This window comes from Apium graveolens, chromosome 5 (genome assembly GCF_009905375.1).
Source record: "Apium graveolens cultivar Ventura chromosome 5, ASM990537v1, whole genome shotgun sequence".
NCBI classification, from domain to species: domain Eukaryota; kingdom Viridiplantae; phylum Streptophyta; class Magnoliopsida; order Apiales; family Apiaceae; genus Apium; species Apium graveolens.
The window spans coordinates 72,439,536-72,461,105 of NC_133651.1; the positions used below are offsets into that span (position 1 = coordinate 72,439,536).

Here is a 21,570-nt window from a genome sequence, read left to right on the forward strand (position 1 = left end):
CAATGACAGCAAGGTCAAGTTGGATCAATTATACAAGGCTAGATATGAGCCTTCTGCTTTGGTTATGTAGGAAATAAAAATAGTAGTATAGAACTCACTTGGCACTTCTCTTGCCTCAAGCTCATAACCAGCTCTTTTTACTTCAACCAACTTGCAAATCCAATCTCTCCAAAAACAAGTAACAAATCTCCAAGCCTCAAACACATCTCTGTCAAATCAAGTCTCACAACTTACCTCTCTTGTTCAAAGTCAACAACAGGACATCAAGTCCCTTATAGACTCCAAAAAATACTTATAAATGCAGACCTCGGTGTCACTAGGAGCTATAATGGGAGCATTGAATGTGCCCCTTCAGGAAACACCACAACAAGTAAGGACATAAATCCCTCAACCTTCAACTATGCATGTTACCAAGACTAAGGGGGAGATAGAGTCCAAGATAAAATCAAGCCAAATTTCAAGTCAAAGTAAAGATGATGTTGGATTGGACATACTCAATATGGCAGCTGAAGGGCCTTGCCTTGATAAGGAATTTAATGAATTTATAGAAGCCATGAGAGTCTCTTTAAATTTCAATCATTTTACATACAAGAAGGCTGTGGATAAAAATATCAATTTCCTGAGGGTGGTGATGGTGACTAGGAAAAACTTTAGAGAAAAGAGGGTAATTGTCAATTTAAATTACTCAAGGGTGGACAGATGTATGCATGCGTCTATTTTTTCTCCAATCAAGAAAAGTATCTGAACTGGATATCTTTATCAATAATGTGAATGTGGTGATTCGAGAGGACACTCTCATGCTTTCTGAGCTTAAAAAGGGTCAAATAGGTGCATTTCCTGAAGCATACCTACATCCAAGTAAGGGAGTGGCCTACATCTGTCCTAACACCAAAAGGTGTAAACATTTTCAAATTCCCAAGCACTGTGTCATGGGTAACAAAAAGCTGATAATGATCTTGGAGACGGAATTGAAATCTAAGAAGATCAAAACATTTGAAGATGTGGAGATATTGAAGATTCTGTCTAAGTACTTGAAGAATGCTAAAGTTATGCTACCTAGAACTTAGATCAATACAAAAGATGATTTGGATGATGATGAGTAGAAGAAAGATGAACTTAAATCTTCTGGCTTAAATCCAAGTCATTCTAGAAAAATAAGTGGTAGCAAGGTGGATGACAAGAAGAAGAGTAAGGAGGAGAAGAAAGGGAGGAATAAAGGAAAGAAAAAGAAAAAAAATGGAGAAGATGGGAAGAAGACTCATAATGCACTAGAAATTCAAATATCAAAAACTCTACTAACCCAAACACAAAAACCTAGCCAAACAAAATCTCAAATAATCCAAACCCCTAAGCCTAAGTACCTATACGAGCCAACTGTAAATTTTTTTCTCACAATCCCTATCATAGCTAGAGAAACCTCAATAAAGAAAATATATAAACCACCTTCATTCAAACCTCCAACTAGAACTCACTTCAAGACTGCAGGAAGAAAGCCAAGAAAAGTTCAAGCTGAAGCTGGTGCACTTTGGAATTGCTTTAATCAAGATGACTTTCTACCAATTTTTGAAAGCATATCAGATGATGATTATCACTGACAGTTAGCTAAGAAGATAGTCAAATTCTGTGTTATTACTTTAGGAGAAGTCAGGATCTACTACAAATATGACACCTTCATTTTGCTAAATAGAGTAGTTATTGAAATATTTTCACCTGCATAATTGGAGAGAGTAATAAGTTTGATGAATGCAAGTGACTCATTTACAAGGATGAGGAAGGCTGTGTTGGCTGAGAGATTGGGAGAGAGGAATATAAGGCATGTAAGGGAAAAGGCTGAAAGGGAGGATAATGAAAGAAAATATGCTAAGGAGATTGAAATGTTTGAGCAAAGGTAAAATGAATTGAAGACAAGGGGGTTGAGCAGGGTGTCTGCAAATGGTGTATTTCTGAATATAAAGACTCACAAATTATCAAGGTATAGGATCAACCTGATTGATAGTTACTCATTGGAAGAATGACTCAAACTGGTGGAAGCTCTAAGAGGAACTGAGATAATTGAGGAATTTGAAATTCTAGTCAAACTCAAGGATCTAATTAGAAAAGAACCTGGTTATGAGAAGTTCAGATAGTCATGCAAACTCAGTTCTAAATGTAACTACAAGTATATATGAAAATTGTACTTTGTAAATTTGTCTGTTTTATTTTTATTTTTGTTTGATTTTAGCATGGGGTTAGTCTTGTTATCAGGCATGAATTAGTGACAAGTAATCTTCTCACAAATTGGGGTAGATTGTTGTGTATGACATGCTTGTATGTAACAAGACTAAGTCGCATTGACACCCCTAAGGATAAGTTATATGATAATCTAATTTTTGTATTCTGTAATTATATTTCTTGAGTCTGTAAAAATGTTAAGTAGATTAGACTGGAGGATTTTTCTGTGAATAGTCTTCAAGTTAAGGAATAAACTTTGGAAGAAGATCAAATCCTGATCATGCCTCAGAGAGAGGTGTAGCAGCTTGGATTTGAATAATATTTTTCTAGGAAAAATGTTCTAAGTCATATATCGACAAGTCACAAATCAAGGGATGTCGAGAAGTCTGTCGAGAAGTCCAAAATGACTTATAGAGAAGTCCCAAGAGATATCGATAAGTAAATATGCAGGTAGAGATCTCAGATGTCGATAAGTCAAAAAGAACATGTAGAGAACTGGAGATATCGATAAGTCATTTCTTCATGTAGAGATCTAGAGATATTGAAAAGCCAAATCTTCATGTAAAGAACTAGAGATATCGATAAGTCAAAAGACTTTGTAGAGAACTGGAGATATCGACAAGTCAGTAACACATGTAGAGAACTCAAGACATCGATAAGTCATTATACTTATCGATATGTGACATCTCTACTGAACAAAAAAAGTTCTCGACAAATTATTTCATAATTCAGAATGCACACAAATTGAAGATTCAATATTATCAGTCAACAAACAATTTTATCACTAAATTGTAAAGCTACAAATGTACCTAAAAGAATGCAAGATCAAGGGCTAAGATTTACTGGAAAGATGGTCACAGACCTACAAGATTCTGCACAGATTTGCTAACACTGAAAATGGAAATAGACAAGATAGCTTTAGAAACAGTGTTAGAACATTTTAGTGCAAGTTTTACAAACCTTTGTTGTTGGTCTATAAAGCATACACAGATCCTTAGTTTAAAAGTAACAAACAAATCTAGAAAAAATCTTGTTTTCTCTCTCAAGAATTGTAGCTGAGTTCTTATTTCTAAGAACACAGATTTGTAGCAAAAATAATTTAATTAATACAATTAAGTGAGTTTTTGATAATTTGTTTGTGTACTTGCAGTTAAACATTTTATCACTACAAGTTCATATCTGCTTTGTTCAATTATAAGCGAAATACTTTCAAAATTAATTAAAATCAAAGAAAACATATTCACCCCCCCCCGTGTTATATTTCACTGCATTCAATATCTAACAGATCGTCCATTCAAAATTGTGAAATGGCTTATGGCACATATTGATTCACATCTAGTCATCTAGTCCTTTCTCTCCGACTTGAATAAATTTTGGTTAGCTCAAATTGTTCTACCACTATAATTAAATTGATTAATAAAACTAAATGTATATTATAAATTTGTGTTTATCAGTTTAGAACCAAATACATGTATTTTTTTATGACTCAATTTAATGAGTCTGTTTTCTCAAAATCGAGGGGAGAAAAAATAGCTGGTGAACATATAGGCTTAAATATTTGCCTCATCTCGTAGTAAAGAATACGAACCAGAAGTTTATAGGATATATTCACTCACTTCAATAATTGTCAGACATATATGCTGACCTAAAAAAGGTACTATGTCACATATACCAGCTATTAATACTCCAAATAAAATTATCCTAGAAGGACAATCTCAATCTATTAGAGCGTCTCCAACCATGAAGAACCTTAGCTAAAAACTGAATTGGCATACCAAAAAATAAAAAATATAGCCAATCTCTTCAAAAAGTCACACTCCAACCATACCCACCCCTTGTCTATAATTATAGCCAACCTCCTATGGATGACTATATTTATCGATCCACTACAGGCCTGTAAGAAATCAGTAGAAAGATTACACATCAGTTATTACCATATTAAAGTGATATATTCTATTTATAATAATTTAAAATATTAATAACATACTATTTTTAAATTATAGCCAACCAATATATCCAATATCGTTGAAGCAAAATGTCTTACAAGTTCAGGAAATTTTACATAATGTCTTAAATGTCCAATTTAGCCAACCATTATATCCAACCCCATTGGAGATGCTCTTAATGTGTCTAAAGAACGCCTGAAGCGTGATAAGCTCATAAGTTCCATTAATAAAAATTCTTGAAAAAAAATGGAGCAGTGGTTAAAAATCAAACAGTGGATAACATTTGAATAATCTCTGGAAGAGATTTTAAAATTGACAAAAGAAAGAAAATATAAAGGTACCTAAAATATTTTTGAGATCTCAATATATTATGTCATGTCTAGAATAAATGGAATAATTACTCAATTCTACGTCGGAAATATTTTTGAAAGGTACTTGAAAATATTAAGGTACCTGCAAAGTTTTTGAGGTTATGGATGATAATGAGGAACAAAAAATATATTGGCCAAGAATATAAATAAATGATTGAGGCAAAATCTTTTACAAATAAAAAAGTTATTAGGACTTGCAGTTCGCACACCAGAAGTTGTGCAACAAGCGCACTATAAGAACTATTTGAAACTGTAGTCCACACAGTCAGTGGGATATACATGTATATTTCAGTGATAACAAATTGAAAATATACAATATATGAGATTTAAAGGTCAGATAATTGCACAATGACCTCGTATTTATTAAGAAAAAATAAAAAATGTGTAGTTGATATAATTACATGATAGTCTGGCATTATACAAATGATTTTATTTATATTTTACCCACTTGGCAAATGTTTAAATAAAAATATTCCAGAAGAATATATAAAATTTCATCAAATATGTTGATGTTTAGTTAAGGGTTTATCAAATTATACTTTATACTTCAGAGTATGTACGGGCATAAAGGTGTATGCGAATTATGATGATTTATAAAACCTACTAATATATTTTTGAGGTAATTGAAATATGATAGGTGATAACTCATGTAAATCTCTTGTTAGAGTGAATGGAAATTAGAATGTGTTTCTAATTGACATTCGAAGAGTTTCATATTATAATCAAAATACACTGGGATTATAGAGTTTATTTTTACAAGTTATGAAGTTTATCTCTCACTACAGAATTTTCCTAAAGCAATGCATGTTTTGAAGGGGAGAACCACTTTTGAGTGGAGGCTAAAATATTTTTATTGAGAATGCTAATAAATTACGACTTATAAAATTCGATTAGATAAAAATCATCGAAGAATTATAATACATGATTATACACTAATGACATGAGATCATACAATATTCAGAGTTATAATTTATTCCTTGAAGGAAGATGATAGTCACCACTATGAAACTTGTAAAGAAAATTTTGGTCCAGAAGTACCATATATCATATTACAGTAAGATATTGATTTATTTTTATACATGTCTCGGTATGTTTAATTAATTTATTAGTATACTCTAAAACTAGTCCAAGATGAAGGTATATTGATCTTAAAGGTACATACAGATATTTTTATTTGATCTCCACTAACCTCTTCGAAAAAGTTTTAAATTGATTTTTCTGGTACAAAAAGTTGAATCTGATTCTCATAATTAGAGTTTCAAGATATGCATACACATATTTGAGATATAATTATTTTGGAATACTATGAAATTAACAATTACAAGAACTTATCATATAAAATTGTGCTTCTTGCAACACATGAGAATGGTCATATATGTATATGACAGTGATTCGAGATGGCACTATAAGATGTATTTTATTTAGCAGGATTGAAATTATACAAACTTTATAATGTGCTAGCTACACAACTCAATGGATGATACGGAATATTGGGCACGGAGTTATAAACCGGTACATTTAGAAGTATTACATCAACAATCTCGTCAACTCAAAGATTTTATACGACCTTAATATCAGGGGGAGACATATGTGCGCCGCACTCTTTTTTCCTTGACCATGGTTTTTCCCATAGGGTTTTTCTAATGAGGTTTTTAATGAGGCGGCATCATGTGCGGATTATGAAATAATGTTCTTGTTCCTTCATTAGGTTTTTCCCACGGGGTTTTTTCAGTATAGCTATAATGAGACATTATTTGATATAACGGATATCAAAGAGACATTTCTACGGACATCCAAGGGGAGTGTTATGAATAATGTGGATGTCCTTTGGCCTTTAGACCTTTGGTTTTTCAAATCTTTAATTCTAGACTTTTGACCTTTTGTATGTACATGACTCATGACCTTTTAGGTACTTGTAACCTTTCACTTGTAAGCATATAAATAAGCATCATATGTGAGCATGATTATACACACTTAAATGAATACAATATTCTCTTCTTAATCTCTCTCTTTCTCACATATCTATAGTATAATTATTATAATATATTTCATAATATTAAAAAAGTAATAGTGACAAACATAGTGGTGTATTTTAAGATTAGGTGATTGAAATATATATATACAGAGATATAGATATAGATATGTTTGGAGATTTTTTGCATCTAACAATTGGAGCATGAGTTCTATTTTAGCACCGATAACCACTTTTTGGTTTTTAAATTATCTAATAGTTGTATGTATAATAGCACCACCATTGGACTTGCTTATAAAAGGCGCTTCTTAAGAATGAATAACGCGAAACTAGAAATCCAAAAAAAATATAGCATAATTTAATTATTTTTAATTACGGCCTCTGCGAAGCGCGGTTTAGTAAACTAGTATTTATATAAAGAAGAATACATAGGTGTTTAGGTTATGCGTCTCAAATCTTCTCATTCTATTTTCTAAATTTTCTCAAGTTTTTGAGTTAATAAATACAAAAAACTACAATTACATTATATTCTTCTAAAAATATTATCATCATTCGTAATATTCTCCTAACGTTTTTACAACATCTTCCATTAAGATTTTTGAAATCAACTTACCACTATAATATTCTCCAAAAAGTTCTTCCAAAAATTTTTGAATCAACTTATCATCATAGTAATCCCCTAAAACTTCACCTTTCTCTTTAAATCAACTTACCATCTGTTATGAATGGATATCCCTAGAACTTTCTAGATTTAATCTTTTGATCTTTCATAAATATGAGTTCGTTGACTTCTCAACTTCATGTATCAAGTTCATGTATCGGGTTCATGTTTCAGGTTCATGTATCAAGTTCATGTATCAAGTTTATGTATCAAGTTCATGTATCTTGTATATCCTACACCTATAAATAGCCATCTAAACGGAGCTTGTAAACATACTTGGAAATAATATATTCTCTCTTCTTCTCTCTTTCTCTTCTTCTCTTGGTGTATATACTATATTTACAATACGTTATCAGCACGATTTGTTTAAAAAGTTTGGAGGCCACTTACCGTACAAGAAATCACCTACATATCTTCTTTATTTATCTCACCTAAGGTATGTAATCTTTCATGTAAAGATAACTTGATTTGTTATTATATCTTTACATAATCATATATTCAGAATATGTCCATTTTTGGTACTATACTTTTTTGCACTAGACATATAATAAAAGAAAAATTACATGCATATGTCCCGCCTTGTAATTTGTTTTATATGTACATAATGTTAAACCTAGCTAGAAGATTTATCATATGTTAGACTAGTTAATTACCAAAACAAGTTGTTTTAATGTGCCCAAAATATACAAAATTATTAATTTATAAGCATTTATGTAAATGTATAGTTTAATTTTAAATCATGAATGCAAGTGATGAAAGTTGTTTATAGATTATATGATACATGTGATATAATAGGCATCAAAAAATTATATGGTAATCTCTGAAAATAATTTATTCTACCCATATCAATGATAATTATAAGTTTTCTAGCATATATAATTTGTTTAGCTTCACATGCATGTATTTAGACATCACAATTTTATTTTTATAAAATTAGATATACATACATGTTTGAAATAATAATAATAATATATTTTTGTGATTATTTTTCTAAGAATGGCAAACTTCACCAAACTTGAATTTGAGGCTCTTGATATCACCGAAAAGAATTATTTATCATGGATACTAGACATTGAAATTCATTTGGCCACACAAGGTCTTGTAGACACCATTAAAGAGGGAAACTAAGAATCTAAATCAAACTGCGCAAAAGCGATGATTTTTCTTCGCCGTCATATCCACGAAGGACTTAAAACTGAATATCTTACTCTGAAAGATCCACTTGAACTTTGGAAAAATTTGAAAGATAGATATGATCATCAAAAGACTGTGATTCTTCTAAAAGCTCGATATGATTGAATGTATTTGAGACTTCAAGATTTTAAAACCGTCAGTGAATGTACCTCCGCGCTTTTTAAAATCAGTTCTCAACTAAAATTATGTGGAGAAAATATTATTGACGTGGACATGTTAGAAAAAACTTATTCAACTTTTCATGCTTCGAATGTACTCCTCCAGCAACAATATCGTGTAAAAGGTTTTACAAAATATTCAGATTTAATTTCTTGTCTTCTTGTTGCTGAACAAAATAACAAGCTTTTGATGAAAAATCATGAGTCTCGCCCACCTGGCTCTAGCCCTTTCCCTGAATTCAATGCGACAACTTATAGTTTTGGGCGTGGCCGTGGACGTGGACGCGGTCGAGGAAATCAAGTAAGAAACAACTATCCTTGTAAACAAGGAAAATCAAATTACAACCCGAAGTTTGTGAAAAAAGGTAAAAAGGTGGAGAAAGATAAGAAAGGGCAAAAGAATGTTAAAAAAATTTATTATAGATGCGGTATGAAGGGTCAATGGTCGAGTACATGTCATACGCCTAAGCACTTAGCTGGCCTATACAAAGCATCCAGGAAGGAGAAAGGAAAGATTGCTAAAGCAAATTTAGCTTTCCAGAATGAAGGACCCGAGTACAACCCCTCTGACATGACATATTTAGATGCGTCTGATTTTTATGAAATCCCTTAAGGAAGTGGCAATATGAATGATACAGACATGATATAAATAATTGTTTGGATGGTAGTTTTTTTATGTGTAAGACATTTTATGATTATTATTATTAAGTTACTGATTCTATGTACTTTTATTTGAAGTGTTATGGATATTTTTCATTCTCGCATTGATCACAAAATAAATGAAGATATTTATCATGTGGATAGTGCAACTACTCACATCATTCTTAAAAATGAAAAATATTTTACTCATCTATAAAAATGTAAAAGTAATGTCTATACAATTTCCGGAAGTACAAGTATAATTGAAGGCTCTGGAAGAGCTCATCTTTTGTTACCTGAAGGAATAAAATTTATTATAATTGATGCATTATTCTCTCCGAACTCATAAAGAAATTTATTAAGTTTTAAAGATATTCGCAGAAATGGATATAATGTCGAAACAATGAGTAAAGAGAATAAAGAATTCCTTAATATCACATGCATCATTTCGGGTAGGAAAAGTATCAAGGAACAACTACCCGCCTTTACTTCCGGATTATATTATGCAAACATTTGTACTATTAAAGCAAATGCTATCATAAACCAGAAGTTTATTGATACAAATAATTTTATGATTTAGCATGACCGGTTGGGACATCCGGGATGTGCGGAGAATTATTGAAATCTCAAATGGGCATCCACTGAAAAATCAGAAGATTTTTCAGACTAATGAATTCCCTTGTGTTGCTTGTTCTCCAGGAAAGTTGATTATTAAGCCCTCTCCAGCAAAAATAGGAGTTGAATCTCCGAGATTTTTGGAACGTATTCAGGGTGACATATGTGGGCCCATTCACCGTTCATGTGGACTATTTAAATATTTTATGGTACTAATTGATGCATCATCTAGGTGGTCACATGTGTGCTTATTATCATCTCGTAACTGGGCGTTTGCGAGACTACTTGCACAAATAACTTGATTAAGAGAACAGTTCCCGGATCATAATATTGACACGATCCGTTTAGATAATGCTGGGGAATTTACTTCACGTGCATTTAATGATTATTGTATGTCAATTGGAATAAAAGTTGTGAAAGGAATATGTCCTAAGTCCAATCAGGTATTAGGATTTAGGAATAACTTTTATGTAATCTGTTTTGATTTCATTGATATTAATAAAGACTTGTTTTGTTTTTATTACGGGCTTTATCTATTTAAGTGTTTAAATAAGATATACCATAGTTTAGAGTAAAGCTTTTTATGGATTATGATGAGATCATAATAGTGAGACCTAAAAAGATGATAACTCTAAACTTAAATAGTTCCTGGTCATAGGATTACTAACTGGTAATTAATAATCCGCAAAGATCGGTACATACTATGCTTGCTTCATTATGAAGGATGTCTGTTCTCATAGACATTTGTGTGGTGACACTATAGCTAGTATGTAGGTGCTTATTATGGAATAAGTTCACTGAACATGACTCGCCCAGCTGAACAACTGATGGAGTTCACTCACGTGTCAGCAGTTGTTCGCTTAGTGATAGTTGTACAAGTATCCTTAGACTTGAGGTCATCATAGTCATCTTGTGTACACTGAACTATGCTTTGGTTTAGTTCTTAGTCTCCAGGGACAATTATTAGGGCTCTTCTGGGTATAGGAATTTGTACACGAAGATAGTGTATGATCAATAAAGGATCTACCCCTTCCAGTGAAGGAAGTGAATGTTCAAGGCTGATCCACTTATGCTAGTTCAGGAATCTCTGGCCAGAGTGAATGAAATTAGAAAGGAGTTTCTAATTTGCATAGAACTACGCATAATAGATGGTAAGCAAGTGATTGAATTAGATAGGCTTGACACGAGATCCATGCCTTGTATTTAATCGGGACATTGTAGGTTAGAAGGAGTTTATTGTACGGTAACTATTCACTGACAGGTTCTTGGTATTCTAAGCAGTGAATTCATATTATCCGGATAGTCGTGATATGTTGAAAAGCATCACTCACGATGTAGAATAAATGTGATTAATTAATTAATCATATTTAATAAATTAGAGAACTTATATAAATAATGATAAAATAGTTTTATTATTATTTATTTCTACTACCGGCTTAATATTGAACCTACAGGGTCACACCATAAAAAGAGAATGATTTTATGGTGGAGGAATTAATTAATAATGGCTAATAATTATTTATTTGTGAAATAAATAATTAATTGGCAAATTTAATAATTGATTAAATGAGATTTAATTGATTATAAAATAATTAAGAAAAGTTCTTAATATTATTAATTAAAGGATTTAATTTTTGGAAATTAAATCAAGAGAGAGAATTATTTCTAAAGTGTTTAGAAAAAGGATTAATGATTAAAAGGTGTTTTAATTATTAATGAGAATAATAAATGGGATAATAATAATATTATTTATGGGAAAATTTCAGCTGGAAATTTTGCCTATAAATACACTATTATAGACCCTAATTTTATTTGAACCTTGGAACCCGAGAAACCCAAAAGTTTCAGAAAACCAAATTCTCTCCACCTCCTCCTCCTCCTAAAAGTCATTTTCTTGGTGGATACCGGTGGAGTGCTTCACACTTGAGGAGCAACTGCTAAGGATCTCTGATCGTTGTCTCCGATTAATATTTAAAAGGTTAGATTCGATCCCTCGAATTTTTATTCACGATTTATATGCTTTTATTTGGATTTTGTGTGTGTAAAAGTGTTTTTCCACGCCCCGCTGCGATTAAAAATCCAACAATGGTATCAGAGCATAGGTTGTATGCATATAGATCTGTGGTAAAAATTTCAGAATTTTATGTGCTTGTATGAATTAATTATGATTTTTACAAGTTATATTATGGATTAATTTTGTCTGATGAGAAATCATTTCTCAGAATAATTTTGAATGTTGATCTGGGTTCTACAAGTGTTGTAGATCGTCTGGGTATTTTTTTCATAATTTTATGATGTATAGATTTTTTATTATGAATTTTTGAAGTTGTTTCAATTAAATTCGTAATTAAATAAATAAATATATGTGTATATAGTATATATATATATTTGTATTGTTGCATCTGCTGTACTGCATATTTGTACTGTTAATTGCTGCTGCACGGTAAAAGAGAAGCACAGAGAAGACAGACATGGCAGAAGTGAGAGAAGAAAACGGCGACTGGTAAACAGGCGAAGGACCGCGCGTCGACCACGCGCGCGTGGGGTTCACGCGCTGGCGTGCCACGCGCGGCGCGTGGAAGACACGCGCTGGTGATGTCGTGCTGACATCATGCTGACGTCATCAGATGACGTCATGCTGACGTCAGCATAGGGGTCAGGGGCGCGTGAGGCGCGTGGGCGCGTGGGCGCGCGTGGGGGAAAGTCTGACACACGCCTGACAGCGCGTGTGCGCGTGGCGACGCGTGGGACACCTTCTCGGGGCGCGTGCGGGCGCGTGGTGGCTCAGAATTGGGCGATTTTGGTGCCGTTGGATTCGTATTTTCGGGACGCTTCTAATGGTATATTATATGATATTTTATGAAATTGTTTCAAACTGTTTATAGCTAACAGAAGTGTTTTTAAGCTGTTTTTGACTGTTTAAATTGCTTTTAAATGCTTCATGTGATACATAGAGATGTATATTGCTTAGAACAATGTGCTAGATGATATAACATGCCTACCTTGATGTTTATTCATGTTTATATATGTGATATATGCTTAGTTTATCATACGATGATAGATTTAGGTGAACTTGAATGAACATAAGGCGTTTGTTAGACAACCTAGTATAGTGAAATTGTTTCATAACCTTAATAATAATATTATGAATACAATTATGAGATTCTTGTGTTTGTGAAACACGTAATTGAATATGAATTTTCGATATGAGAGAAAGGATGATTCTGTCAACAACAGATTTCTATCTGTAAGAAAGGGTTATTAAGTGATGCCTCTTGACAATGCTCCACCCGATCTGGGAATCGTCTGATTATTGATTATTGATTTGAAATATTTAATTTAAAAGGAAGAATTTCTTTATAATATGATTATGATTGTAACGTAATATAATCCCTCTAATATTAAATAATATCAAGTAGTAATTGGCCAATGATACAACGGGCTTGTGTCGGTCATAGCCTTCCAACATGATAGAAAAGTAGTTCTTATTTTTGAATCATTGTCGGTTCGTGCTACAGCCGAGGGCTTTGATTTCGAAATAAGAAATACTTGTCTGTTACATAGAGATGTGTACATTGAATAAGAATCTAAAGGTCGGTACGTGCTACAGCCGTGGGCCTTTGGGGACTGATTCAACTGTACGGAATGTTGGGTTAGACTTGACTTAGAATATTAAGTTTGTCGTGCTACAGCCGAGACTCAATTATTCAAGAGGCTAAAGTTTGATTAGGGAATAACATGAGATGTAATTGACAAGAGTTGTCTGCCTATTGAACATTGCATGGCGGTTCGTGCTACAGCCGGGGTCATGTAATGGAATGTAGGATCCCTATTCCCACTAGCATTATGAATGCTTAATTTTTCACGTAGGGGGTTGAATAAATTAGGAAAACTAGTGGGAGCCACTTATGAATAAAGACCCGATTCATATAGTGTTTTGAAATGAAATCGAATATTTGCTAAGTGTTGTTATGTGTTTATCATTTACAGATTTACTTTGTACGTTATGTCTTCTGCACTATCACTTAGGAGCATACTGGATGCTCACAAATTGACTGGTCCTAATTATGCTGACTAGCTTCGAAACTTGAGAATTGTTCTCAGGATTGAGAAGCTGGAATACGTGATTGACTCACCTAAGCCTACTGAACCTGCTAGTGATGCACATAATGATGAACACGTTGTATATCGTAAGTGGATAGATGATGCGAATGTTGCTCAATACATCATGCTAGCTTCCATGAACATTGAGCTACAGAAGCAACATGAGCATATGGATGCTCACACTATCCTCATGCTTCTACAAGAGTTGTATGATGTGGCGGGGAGGACAGCTCGATATGAGATATCGAAGGAGCTGTTCGGTTGTAGGATGTCTGAGGGAACATCTGTGAATGACCATATACTTAAGATGATCAATTTGATTGAACGTCTTGGACAACTTGGTTTTGTCATGGATGGGGAGCTGAGCCAAGACTTGGTCTTGCAATCGCTTCCGAGTTCGTTCTCGCAGTTTGTTGTGAACTTTCACATGAATAAGTTGGATGTCAGCCTGCCTGAACTCCACAACATGTTGAAGACTGCGGAATCGAATTTTTTCCCCAAAGAAGAGTTCTGTTCTTCTAATTGGTGAAGGTTCCAATCCTAAGAAAAGGAAGAGGAACTCTTCCAAGAAGAAGAAAGTAGGTGAGAAAACACCGGTTCCACCAAAAGCTGAAGACCCCAAGAGCAAAGTTGTTTGCTTTCACTGTAATAAGGTGGGGCACTGGAAGAGGAACTGCAAGGTTTACCTTGCAGAATTGAAGAAGAAGGGTAGTGAGACTACCGCTTCTGATTCAGGCATGTTTATGATAGAAGTGAATATGTCATTTCTACTTGGGTATTAGATACCGCCTGTGGTTCTCAAATCTGCAATTGTTGCAGGGACCAAGGAGAAGTAGGACTCTTGAAGAAGAGGAGGTGATTCTACTGATGGAAATGGAGCAAAAGTTGCTGCTGTAGATGTAGAATCGTTTCATTTACATAGGCCTACGGGTAAGACTATTGTTTTGAAATAATTGTTATTTTGTTCCCTCGATTGTGAGGAATATTATTCCCATGTTAGACTTGGCTGGATTTTTCATTTATTATTGAGAATAATGAATGATTTATTCTTAGAGATAATATTCTTTATGGACGTGGCACTTTAAATAATGGTCTGTATATATGTGACATAATTTACTTCAGATTGAACAAACTAATAAAAGAAAAGGGATGATGAAAATCTCACTTCATAGTGGCACTGCAGTCTCCATTTGTTAGACATGGAGAGAGGGCTGCAAATTTGCTAGGAATGGTACACACAGATGTATGTGGACCAATGTCTAAGCAAGCCATGGGTGGATTTTCATACTTCATTACTTTCATAGATGATAGATCTAGATTCGGATATGTGAAACACAAGTCTGAGGCCTTTGAAAAGTTCAAAGAATATAAGTATGAAGTGGAGAAACAACCAAACATAGTATTATAACTCTTCGATCAGATCGAGGTGGTAAATACTTTAATGGAGTGTTTCTAGATTATCTCTAAGTAAATGGTATAGTCTCCCACTGGACTCCTCCAGATTGGTATCTGAAAGGAGAAATCGAACTTTGTTAGACATAGTTCGGTCCATGATGAGCTATGCAAATCTTCCAGTATTCCTATGGGGTTATGCATTGGAAACCTCAGCATATTTACTGAATAAGGTGCCTTCCAAATCTGTTCCTCAAACTCCGTATGAGATATGGAAAGAAAGGAAACCGAGTCTTAAACACGTTAAGATTTGGGGATGTCCAGCTTATGTCAAGTAAGTTGACCCAGATAAGCTAGAATATCGATCCGTAAAATGTAGTTTTGTGGGATATCCTAAAGAGATTTTAGGGTATTACTTTTACACCGATCATCGGGTGTTTGTCTCCAGACATGCTACCTTCTTGGAAAAGGAGTTTATCCTTGAAGGAAACAGTGGGAGCAAAATTGAACTTGATGAAGTTCAAGAAGCACAAACTACTACGGATCAAGTGGAAACACCTGTTCTGACTGAACAACCTTTTATGGAACAGCCCATTCATAGGTCAGGGAGAGTGTCTCGCCAACCTGAGAGGTAATATGGCCTTGTCATTGAGAATGACAATGAGTTATCGATCATTGATGATGACGACCCTGTGACCTATAATGAGGCTATGAGTAGTGTTGACTCAGAGAAATGGCATAGTGCCATGAAATCCAGAATGGAATCTATGTATAGGGTATACAAAAGATAGATTATAGCAGATGGCCAGGTGAAGACCTATAAGGCCAGGCTTTTGGCAAAAAGGATTCAAACAAAGGCAATGGGATTGACTTTGATGAAACTTTTTTTCTTGTAGCCCTGTTAAAATCAGTTCGGATTTTGCTTGCGATTAATGTGGTTTAAAGCAAGCTTCTCGAAAGATGGAACATTCGTTTTGATGAGACAATCAAAGAGTTTGATTTTATCAAAAACGTAGATGAACCATGTGTCTACAAAAGGGTTAGTGAGAGCGCGATAACATTTCTTATATTGTATTGAATTAGAGTTGACACACATGACAACATAGCAGACCCACTCACAAAGCTACTTTTTGAAAGTCACTTTGATCGTTATAAAGATGAGATGGGTATTAGATACCAGAGTGATTGGCTTTAGTACAAGTGGGAGATTGAAAGGAATATGTCCTAAGTCCAATCAGGTATTAGGATTTAGGAATAACTTTTATGTAATCTGTTTTGATTTCATTGATATTAATAAAGACTTGTTTTGTTTTTATTACGGGCTTTATCTATTTAAGTGTTTAAATAAGATATACCATAGTTTAGTGTAAAGCTTTTTATGGATTATGATGAGATCATAATAGTGAGACCTAAAAAGATGATAACTCTAAACTTAAATAGTTCCTGGTCATAGGATTACTAACTGGTAATTAATAATCCGCAAAGATCGGTACATATTATGCTTGCTTCATTATGAAGGATGTCTGTTCTCATAGACATTTGTGTGGTGACACTATAGCTAGTATGTAGGTGCTTATTATGGAATAAGTTCACTGAACATGACTCGCCCAGCTGAACAACTGATGGAGTTCACTCACGTGTCAGCAGTTGTTCGCTTAGTGATAGTTGTACAAGTATCCTTAGACTTGAGGTCATCATAGTCATCTTGTGTACACTGAACTATGCTTTGGTTTAGTTCTTAGTCTCCAGGGACAATTATTAGGGCTCTTCTGGGTATAGGAATTTGTACACGAAGATAGTGTATGATCAATAAAGGATCTACCCCTTCCAGTGAAGGAAGTGAATGTTCAAGGCTGATCCACTTATGCTAGTTCAGGAATCTCTGGCCAGAGTGAATGAAATTAGAAAGGAGTTTCTAATTTGCATAGAACTACGCATAATAGATGGTAAGCAAGTGATTGAATTAGATAGGCTTGACACGAGATCCATGCCTTGTATTTAATCAGGACATTGTAGGTTAGAAGGAGTTTATTGTACGGTAACTATTCACTGACAGGTTCTTGGTATTCTAAGCAATGAATTCATATTATCCGGATAGTCGCGATATGTTGAAAAGCATCACTCACGATGTAGAATAAATGTGATTAATTAATTAATCATATTTAATAAATTAGAGAATTTATATAAATAATGATAAAATAGTTTTATTATTATTTATTTCTACTACCGGCTTAATATTGAACCTATAGGGTCACACCATAAAAAGAGAATGATTTTATGGTGGAGGAATTAATTAATAATGGCTAATAATTATTTATTTGTGAAATAAATAATTAATTGGAAAATTTAATAATTGATTAAATGAGATTTAATTGATTATAAAATAATTAAGAAAAGTTCTTAATATTATTAATTAAAGGATTTAATTTTTGGAAATTAAATCAAGAGAGAGAATTATTTCTAAAGTGTTTAGAAAAAGGATTAATGATTAAAAGGTGTTTTAATTATTAATGAGAATAATAAATGGGATAATAATAATATTATTTATGGGAAAATTTCAGCTGGAAATTTTGCCTATAAATACACTATTATAGACCCTAATTTTATTTGAACCTTGGAACCCGAGAAACCCAAAAGTTTCAGAAAACCAAATTCTCTCCACCTCCTCCTCCTCCTAAAAGTCGTTTTCTTGGTGGATACCGGTGGAGTGCTTCACACTTGAGGAGCAACTGCTAAGGATCTCTGATCGTTGTCTCCGATTAATATTTAAAAGGTTAGATTCGATCCCTCGAATTTTTATTCACGATTTATATGCTTTTATTTGGATTTTGTGTGTGTAAAAGTGTTTTTCCACGCCCCGCTGCGATTAAAAATCCAACTAGTTGAACATCCTGTTGCTCATGTTAACACACAAAATGGTCTTGCGGAATCATTTATTAAAAGACTCCAATTGATTGCTAGACCTTTAATTATGAGAACAAATCTCCCAATTTCAGTTTGGGGGCATGCTATTTTACATGTAGCAACACTTACACGCATCAGACCCACAAGTTATCATAAATTTTATCCCTTACAATTGGCCTCTAGAAGAAAGCCTAATATTTCCCATCTTAGAACTTTTGGATGTGCGGTATATGTCCCTACTGCTCCACCACAACATACAAAGATGGGTCCCCAAAGAAGATTCGGTGTCACACCCCCAACTTAACAAACAAAATAAATATAACTATTACAATATTTAAAAGAAAGTAAACATAACCGAATCCAAGATCTTACATTTTAGGGTTTGGAACAGCCCAACACTACCATCTATTACAACTGATTTTAATATCGAGTCCTCACACAAAACTATCTCTTATTCTACCTGAGCTCGGATATACGCATCGGCGTCACAGGTCTTACGTGTTGTCTGCTTGAATCTAACCATAGCTGCTAGCTGTAATATCAGGGTAAAGCAAGGAGTGAGCCAAATGCCCAACAAGTGCTAAACTATGTGGTACAAAACATAAATCGAGATATATATAAAAGAATGACATTGTGAAGGCATAACCAATGATAACAAGTGATAAAACTTTGGGTGATGGATCCATTTGCTTGAATCAAAACATTTTCAAAATCATAACTTAAACAAAATCATTTTATGATGCTACGAATTACAGTCGGTGATCAGCCGCGAAGTAATCCCGAACCTCGCTGGGTTCTAAAACATTAATGGGATCCCTAGGCAACTTTTAAGCCTACAATATAAGTGTGGAAAGGACTCGCGTCTCAGTCTAGATCCACTATTCAAAGAAAACATTTATCCCCCTTTGGGACTGAAAATCCATATTTTAATTATTTCAAAAACTGATGCCGATTAATAATAAAATCTCTTAAGTAGTAAATATTTTTATCAAGGGATTATAGATCAACTTGAAACACTGGAAATATGTCACCGAGTTTTAGGGCCATGATCCACTCGACTTTACTATATTAGGTTAATTGAAAGGTTTCCATATACAAGAACTTTGACAAGGAGATTTAGCAAGGCTATTGGATATTATCAAAGAATAATGCCAAACTAGGCTTAAAGCAAATGTTTCCGACAAGGTACAAGTACTAGAACATCAAGAAGGTAAGCTTCATGGATACTAGGGGTGTGAAGATGTGAAGAAATGATTTTTAGCTCAAGGTATATCAGGATTATTGAACTTTAGGGTAAGAAAAAGGGTTATCAATCAATTAAGAACAACTTTAAAGAATATCTGGCTTTTAGGTATCAAAGTACAGTTTCTATTGGGATACAAGCATCAGGGTGAGATGTCAATATTTTAGGAATCAATAGCATGTTAATCAAGAGGATCACTCAAATATTATATCAAATCTTTATTTTATCATGGCATTCCAATTACTTTGATATACTAGCGTGTTAGGTCACACACACACTGTAGAGGGGGTGAATACAGTGTATAGTACACTCAAATCGAACTTTAAGAACTTAAGTAACAGAAAACAAACTTTATTGAAACAATAAACTCTGTTACAGTATGGAACTGTTACCTCTCAGTGACGAACAAATATCACGAGAGCTGCTAGGGTTACAATTAATAATCTTCTCTAATAATGATAACACTTATAGTGTAAACCCTATGTCTGTGTTTATATACTACACAGTTACAAGATAATCGCTAATTGATATGGAATATAATTCTGCTTCCTAAAATATATCAATCAGATATCTTTTCTTCCAAGTATTCCATTCTTTACAGAATTCCTTCTTCATGCATATGTCTTCTTATGTTTATCTTGATCTTCTTTCCTTTAATCAGCTACTGTCCTTATCTGATTATCCTTCAGCACTTAAGTTCTGATATTTATCTTCTGATGATTATCTCCTGATAACATAAGTACTGATATCCTTAAGTCCTGACTTCCAGTATAAGTACTGATCAACAGTTAAGTACTGATTTATCCTGTTCAAGTAAGATCTGAAAGCTAAACATAAAACATATTAGCCATGATATTATCAAATATATCTAACAATCTCCCCCAACTTGTAAATTAACATAATATACAAGTCAAACAGATATTTGATGATGTCAAAAACATTAAGTACAAATGCATGAGAATTAGACTAGATAACTACAACTTACAGTCCTTAAAACTTTTACCAATTTCAACTTCTGATAACAACTTCAGTCTGTATAAATATCAGAATTTAAGCAGTTGTAGATCTTCGACTTGGCTTCATCATTTTCTGATCTCTCTGATGTCAGGAGTTGTTCTGAGATAGTTCTTCAACAAACATTTCTCAGCATATCTTAGTTCATCAATCATTCTCCTTTTGGCATCTTTAAGCTCTGCAGTATCTTCACCAGTTTGAAAAATTGCAGCTCTGAGATCATTGATCTTTGCTTTTCTCAACTCCTGATCTAGTCTTATGACATAAGCTTTTTCAGACTCCATATTGAATTCAAGTCCCTTAATACCAAGATATGTTCTGATCTGTGCAGTATTAGGCTTCATATCAACAATATCACCATTGTGATCTCTGTACTTTGGAACATATATGTTGTCAGACCTAACAGAATAAAGCCTTTTCTGTCTCTGAATCTGTTCTTTTAAGTCGTTTGCAGCAGTCTCTGTTATTCTGTCATCCACTTGAAGTAAGAAAAGTACATGCTCCAATTCTTCAAAATACTTCAATGGAATGGCATTTTGTCTTATATGATAAACCCTACCATCTGTCATGAAATACAACATGATGTATTCTTTCAAGTAGGTATGGTAAACCATCTGTACAGATTCCAGTTGATTCAATCTCTCAGGAGTTGCTCCAATACCTGGTTCACTCAAGGAAGTTGGATCATTGGTAGTGTTGTGTACTCTTCTTTCATCAGCACTTCCCAATCCAGTTTTATCTCTAGCTTCCTTTCCAGTAACTACTCTTGCTTCAAAACCATTTGCAGTAGTCTTCAAAGATTGAGTCTGTTTTGCTTTAGTGAATCCTGGTAGGAGTGTCTTTGATCTATTTTCTGATATCAAGTTAACTTGAGCTCTGTCAGAGGTTACTTGCTTCTTCTGAATATTAGAACTTACAATTTCTTGACTCTGAACAACTTGAGCCATGTCAGAGGTTGTTTTAAGAACTTTTCTTGAAGTCAGAGCAAGATCATCCTTTTCATCACTAATTTCTTCTTCCTCAGGAGGTACATAAACCTTGATAGGTTCACCAACCTTTTCTTTACCCTTGGATCTTGGATCTATCTGTGGTTGTGATCTAGCCAACGTTGCTTCAGTATGTGTCCTTTCTTTGATCACAATGCCT

At 33.8% G+C, this 21,570-nt stretch overlaps 1 protein-coding gene across 1 annotated transcript; it reads left to right on the forward strand.

Annotated features, from left to right (window-relative positions):
* Positions 1 to 8,568: 8,568 nt before the first annotated feature.
* LOC141660171 (uncharacterized) lies at positions 8,569 to 9,126 on the forward strand. Its single transcript, XM_074467133.1, has one exon. It carries the CDS (start codon positions 8,569 to 8,571, stop codon positions 9,124 to 9,126), a length of 558 nt encoding a protein of 185 aa, XP_074323234.1.
* The last annotated feature ends 12,444 nt before the right edge of the window (positions 9,127 to 21,570 follow it).

Coding starts and splice junctions, on each gene's coding strand:
- LOC141660171 (XM_074467133.1), top strand. CDS start 8,569: ATGTTAGAAAAAACTTATTCAACTTTTCATGCTTCGAATGTACTCCTC.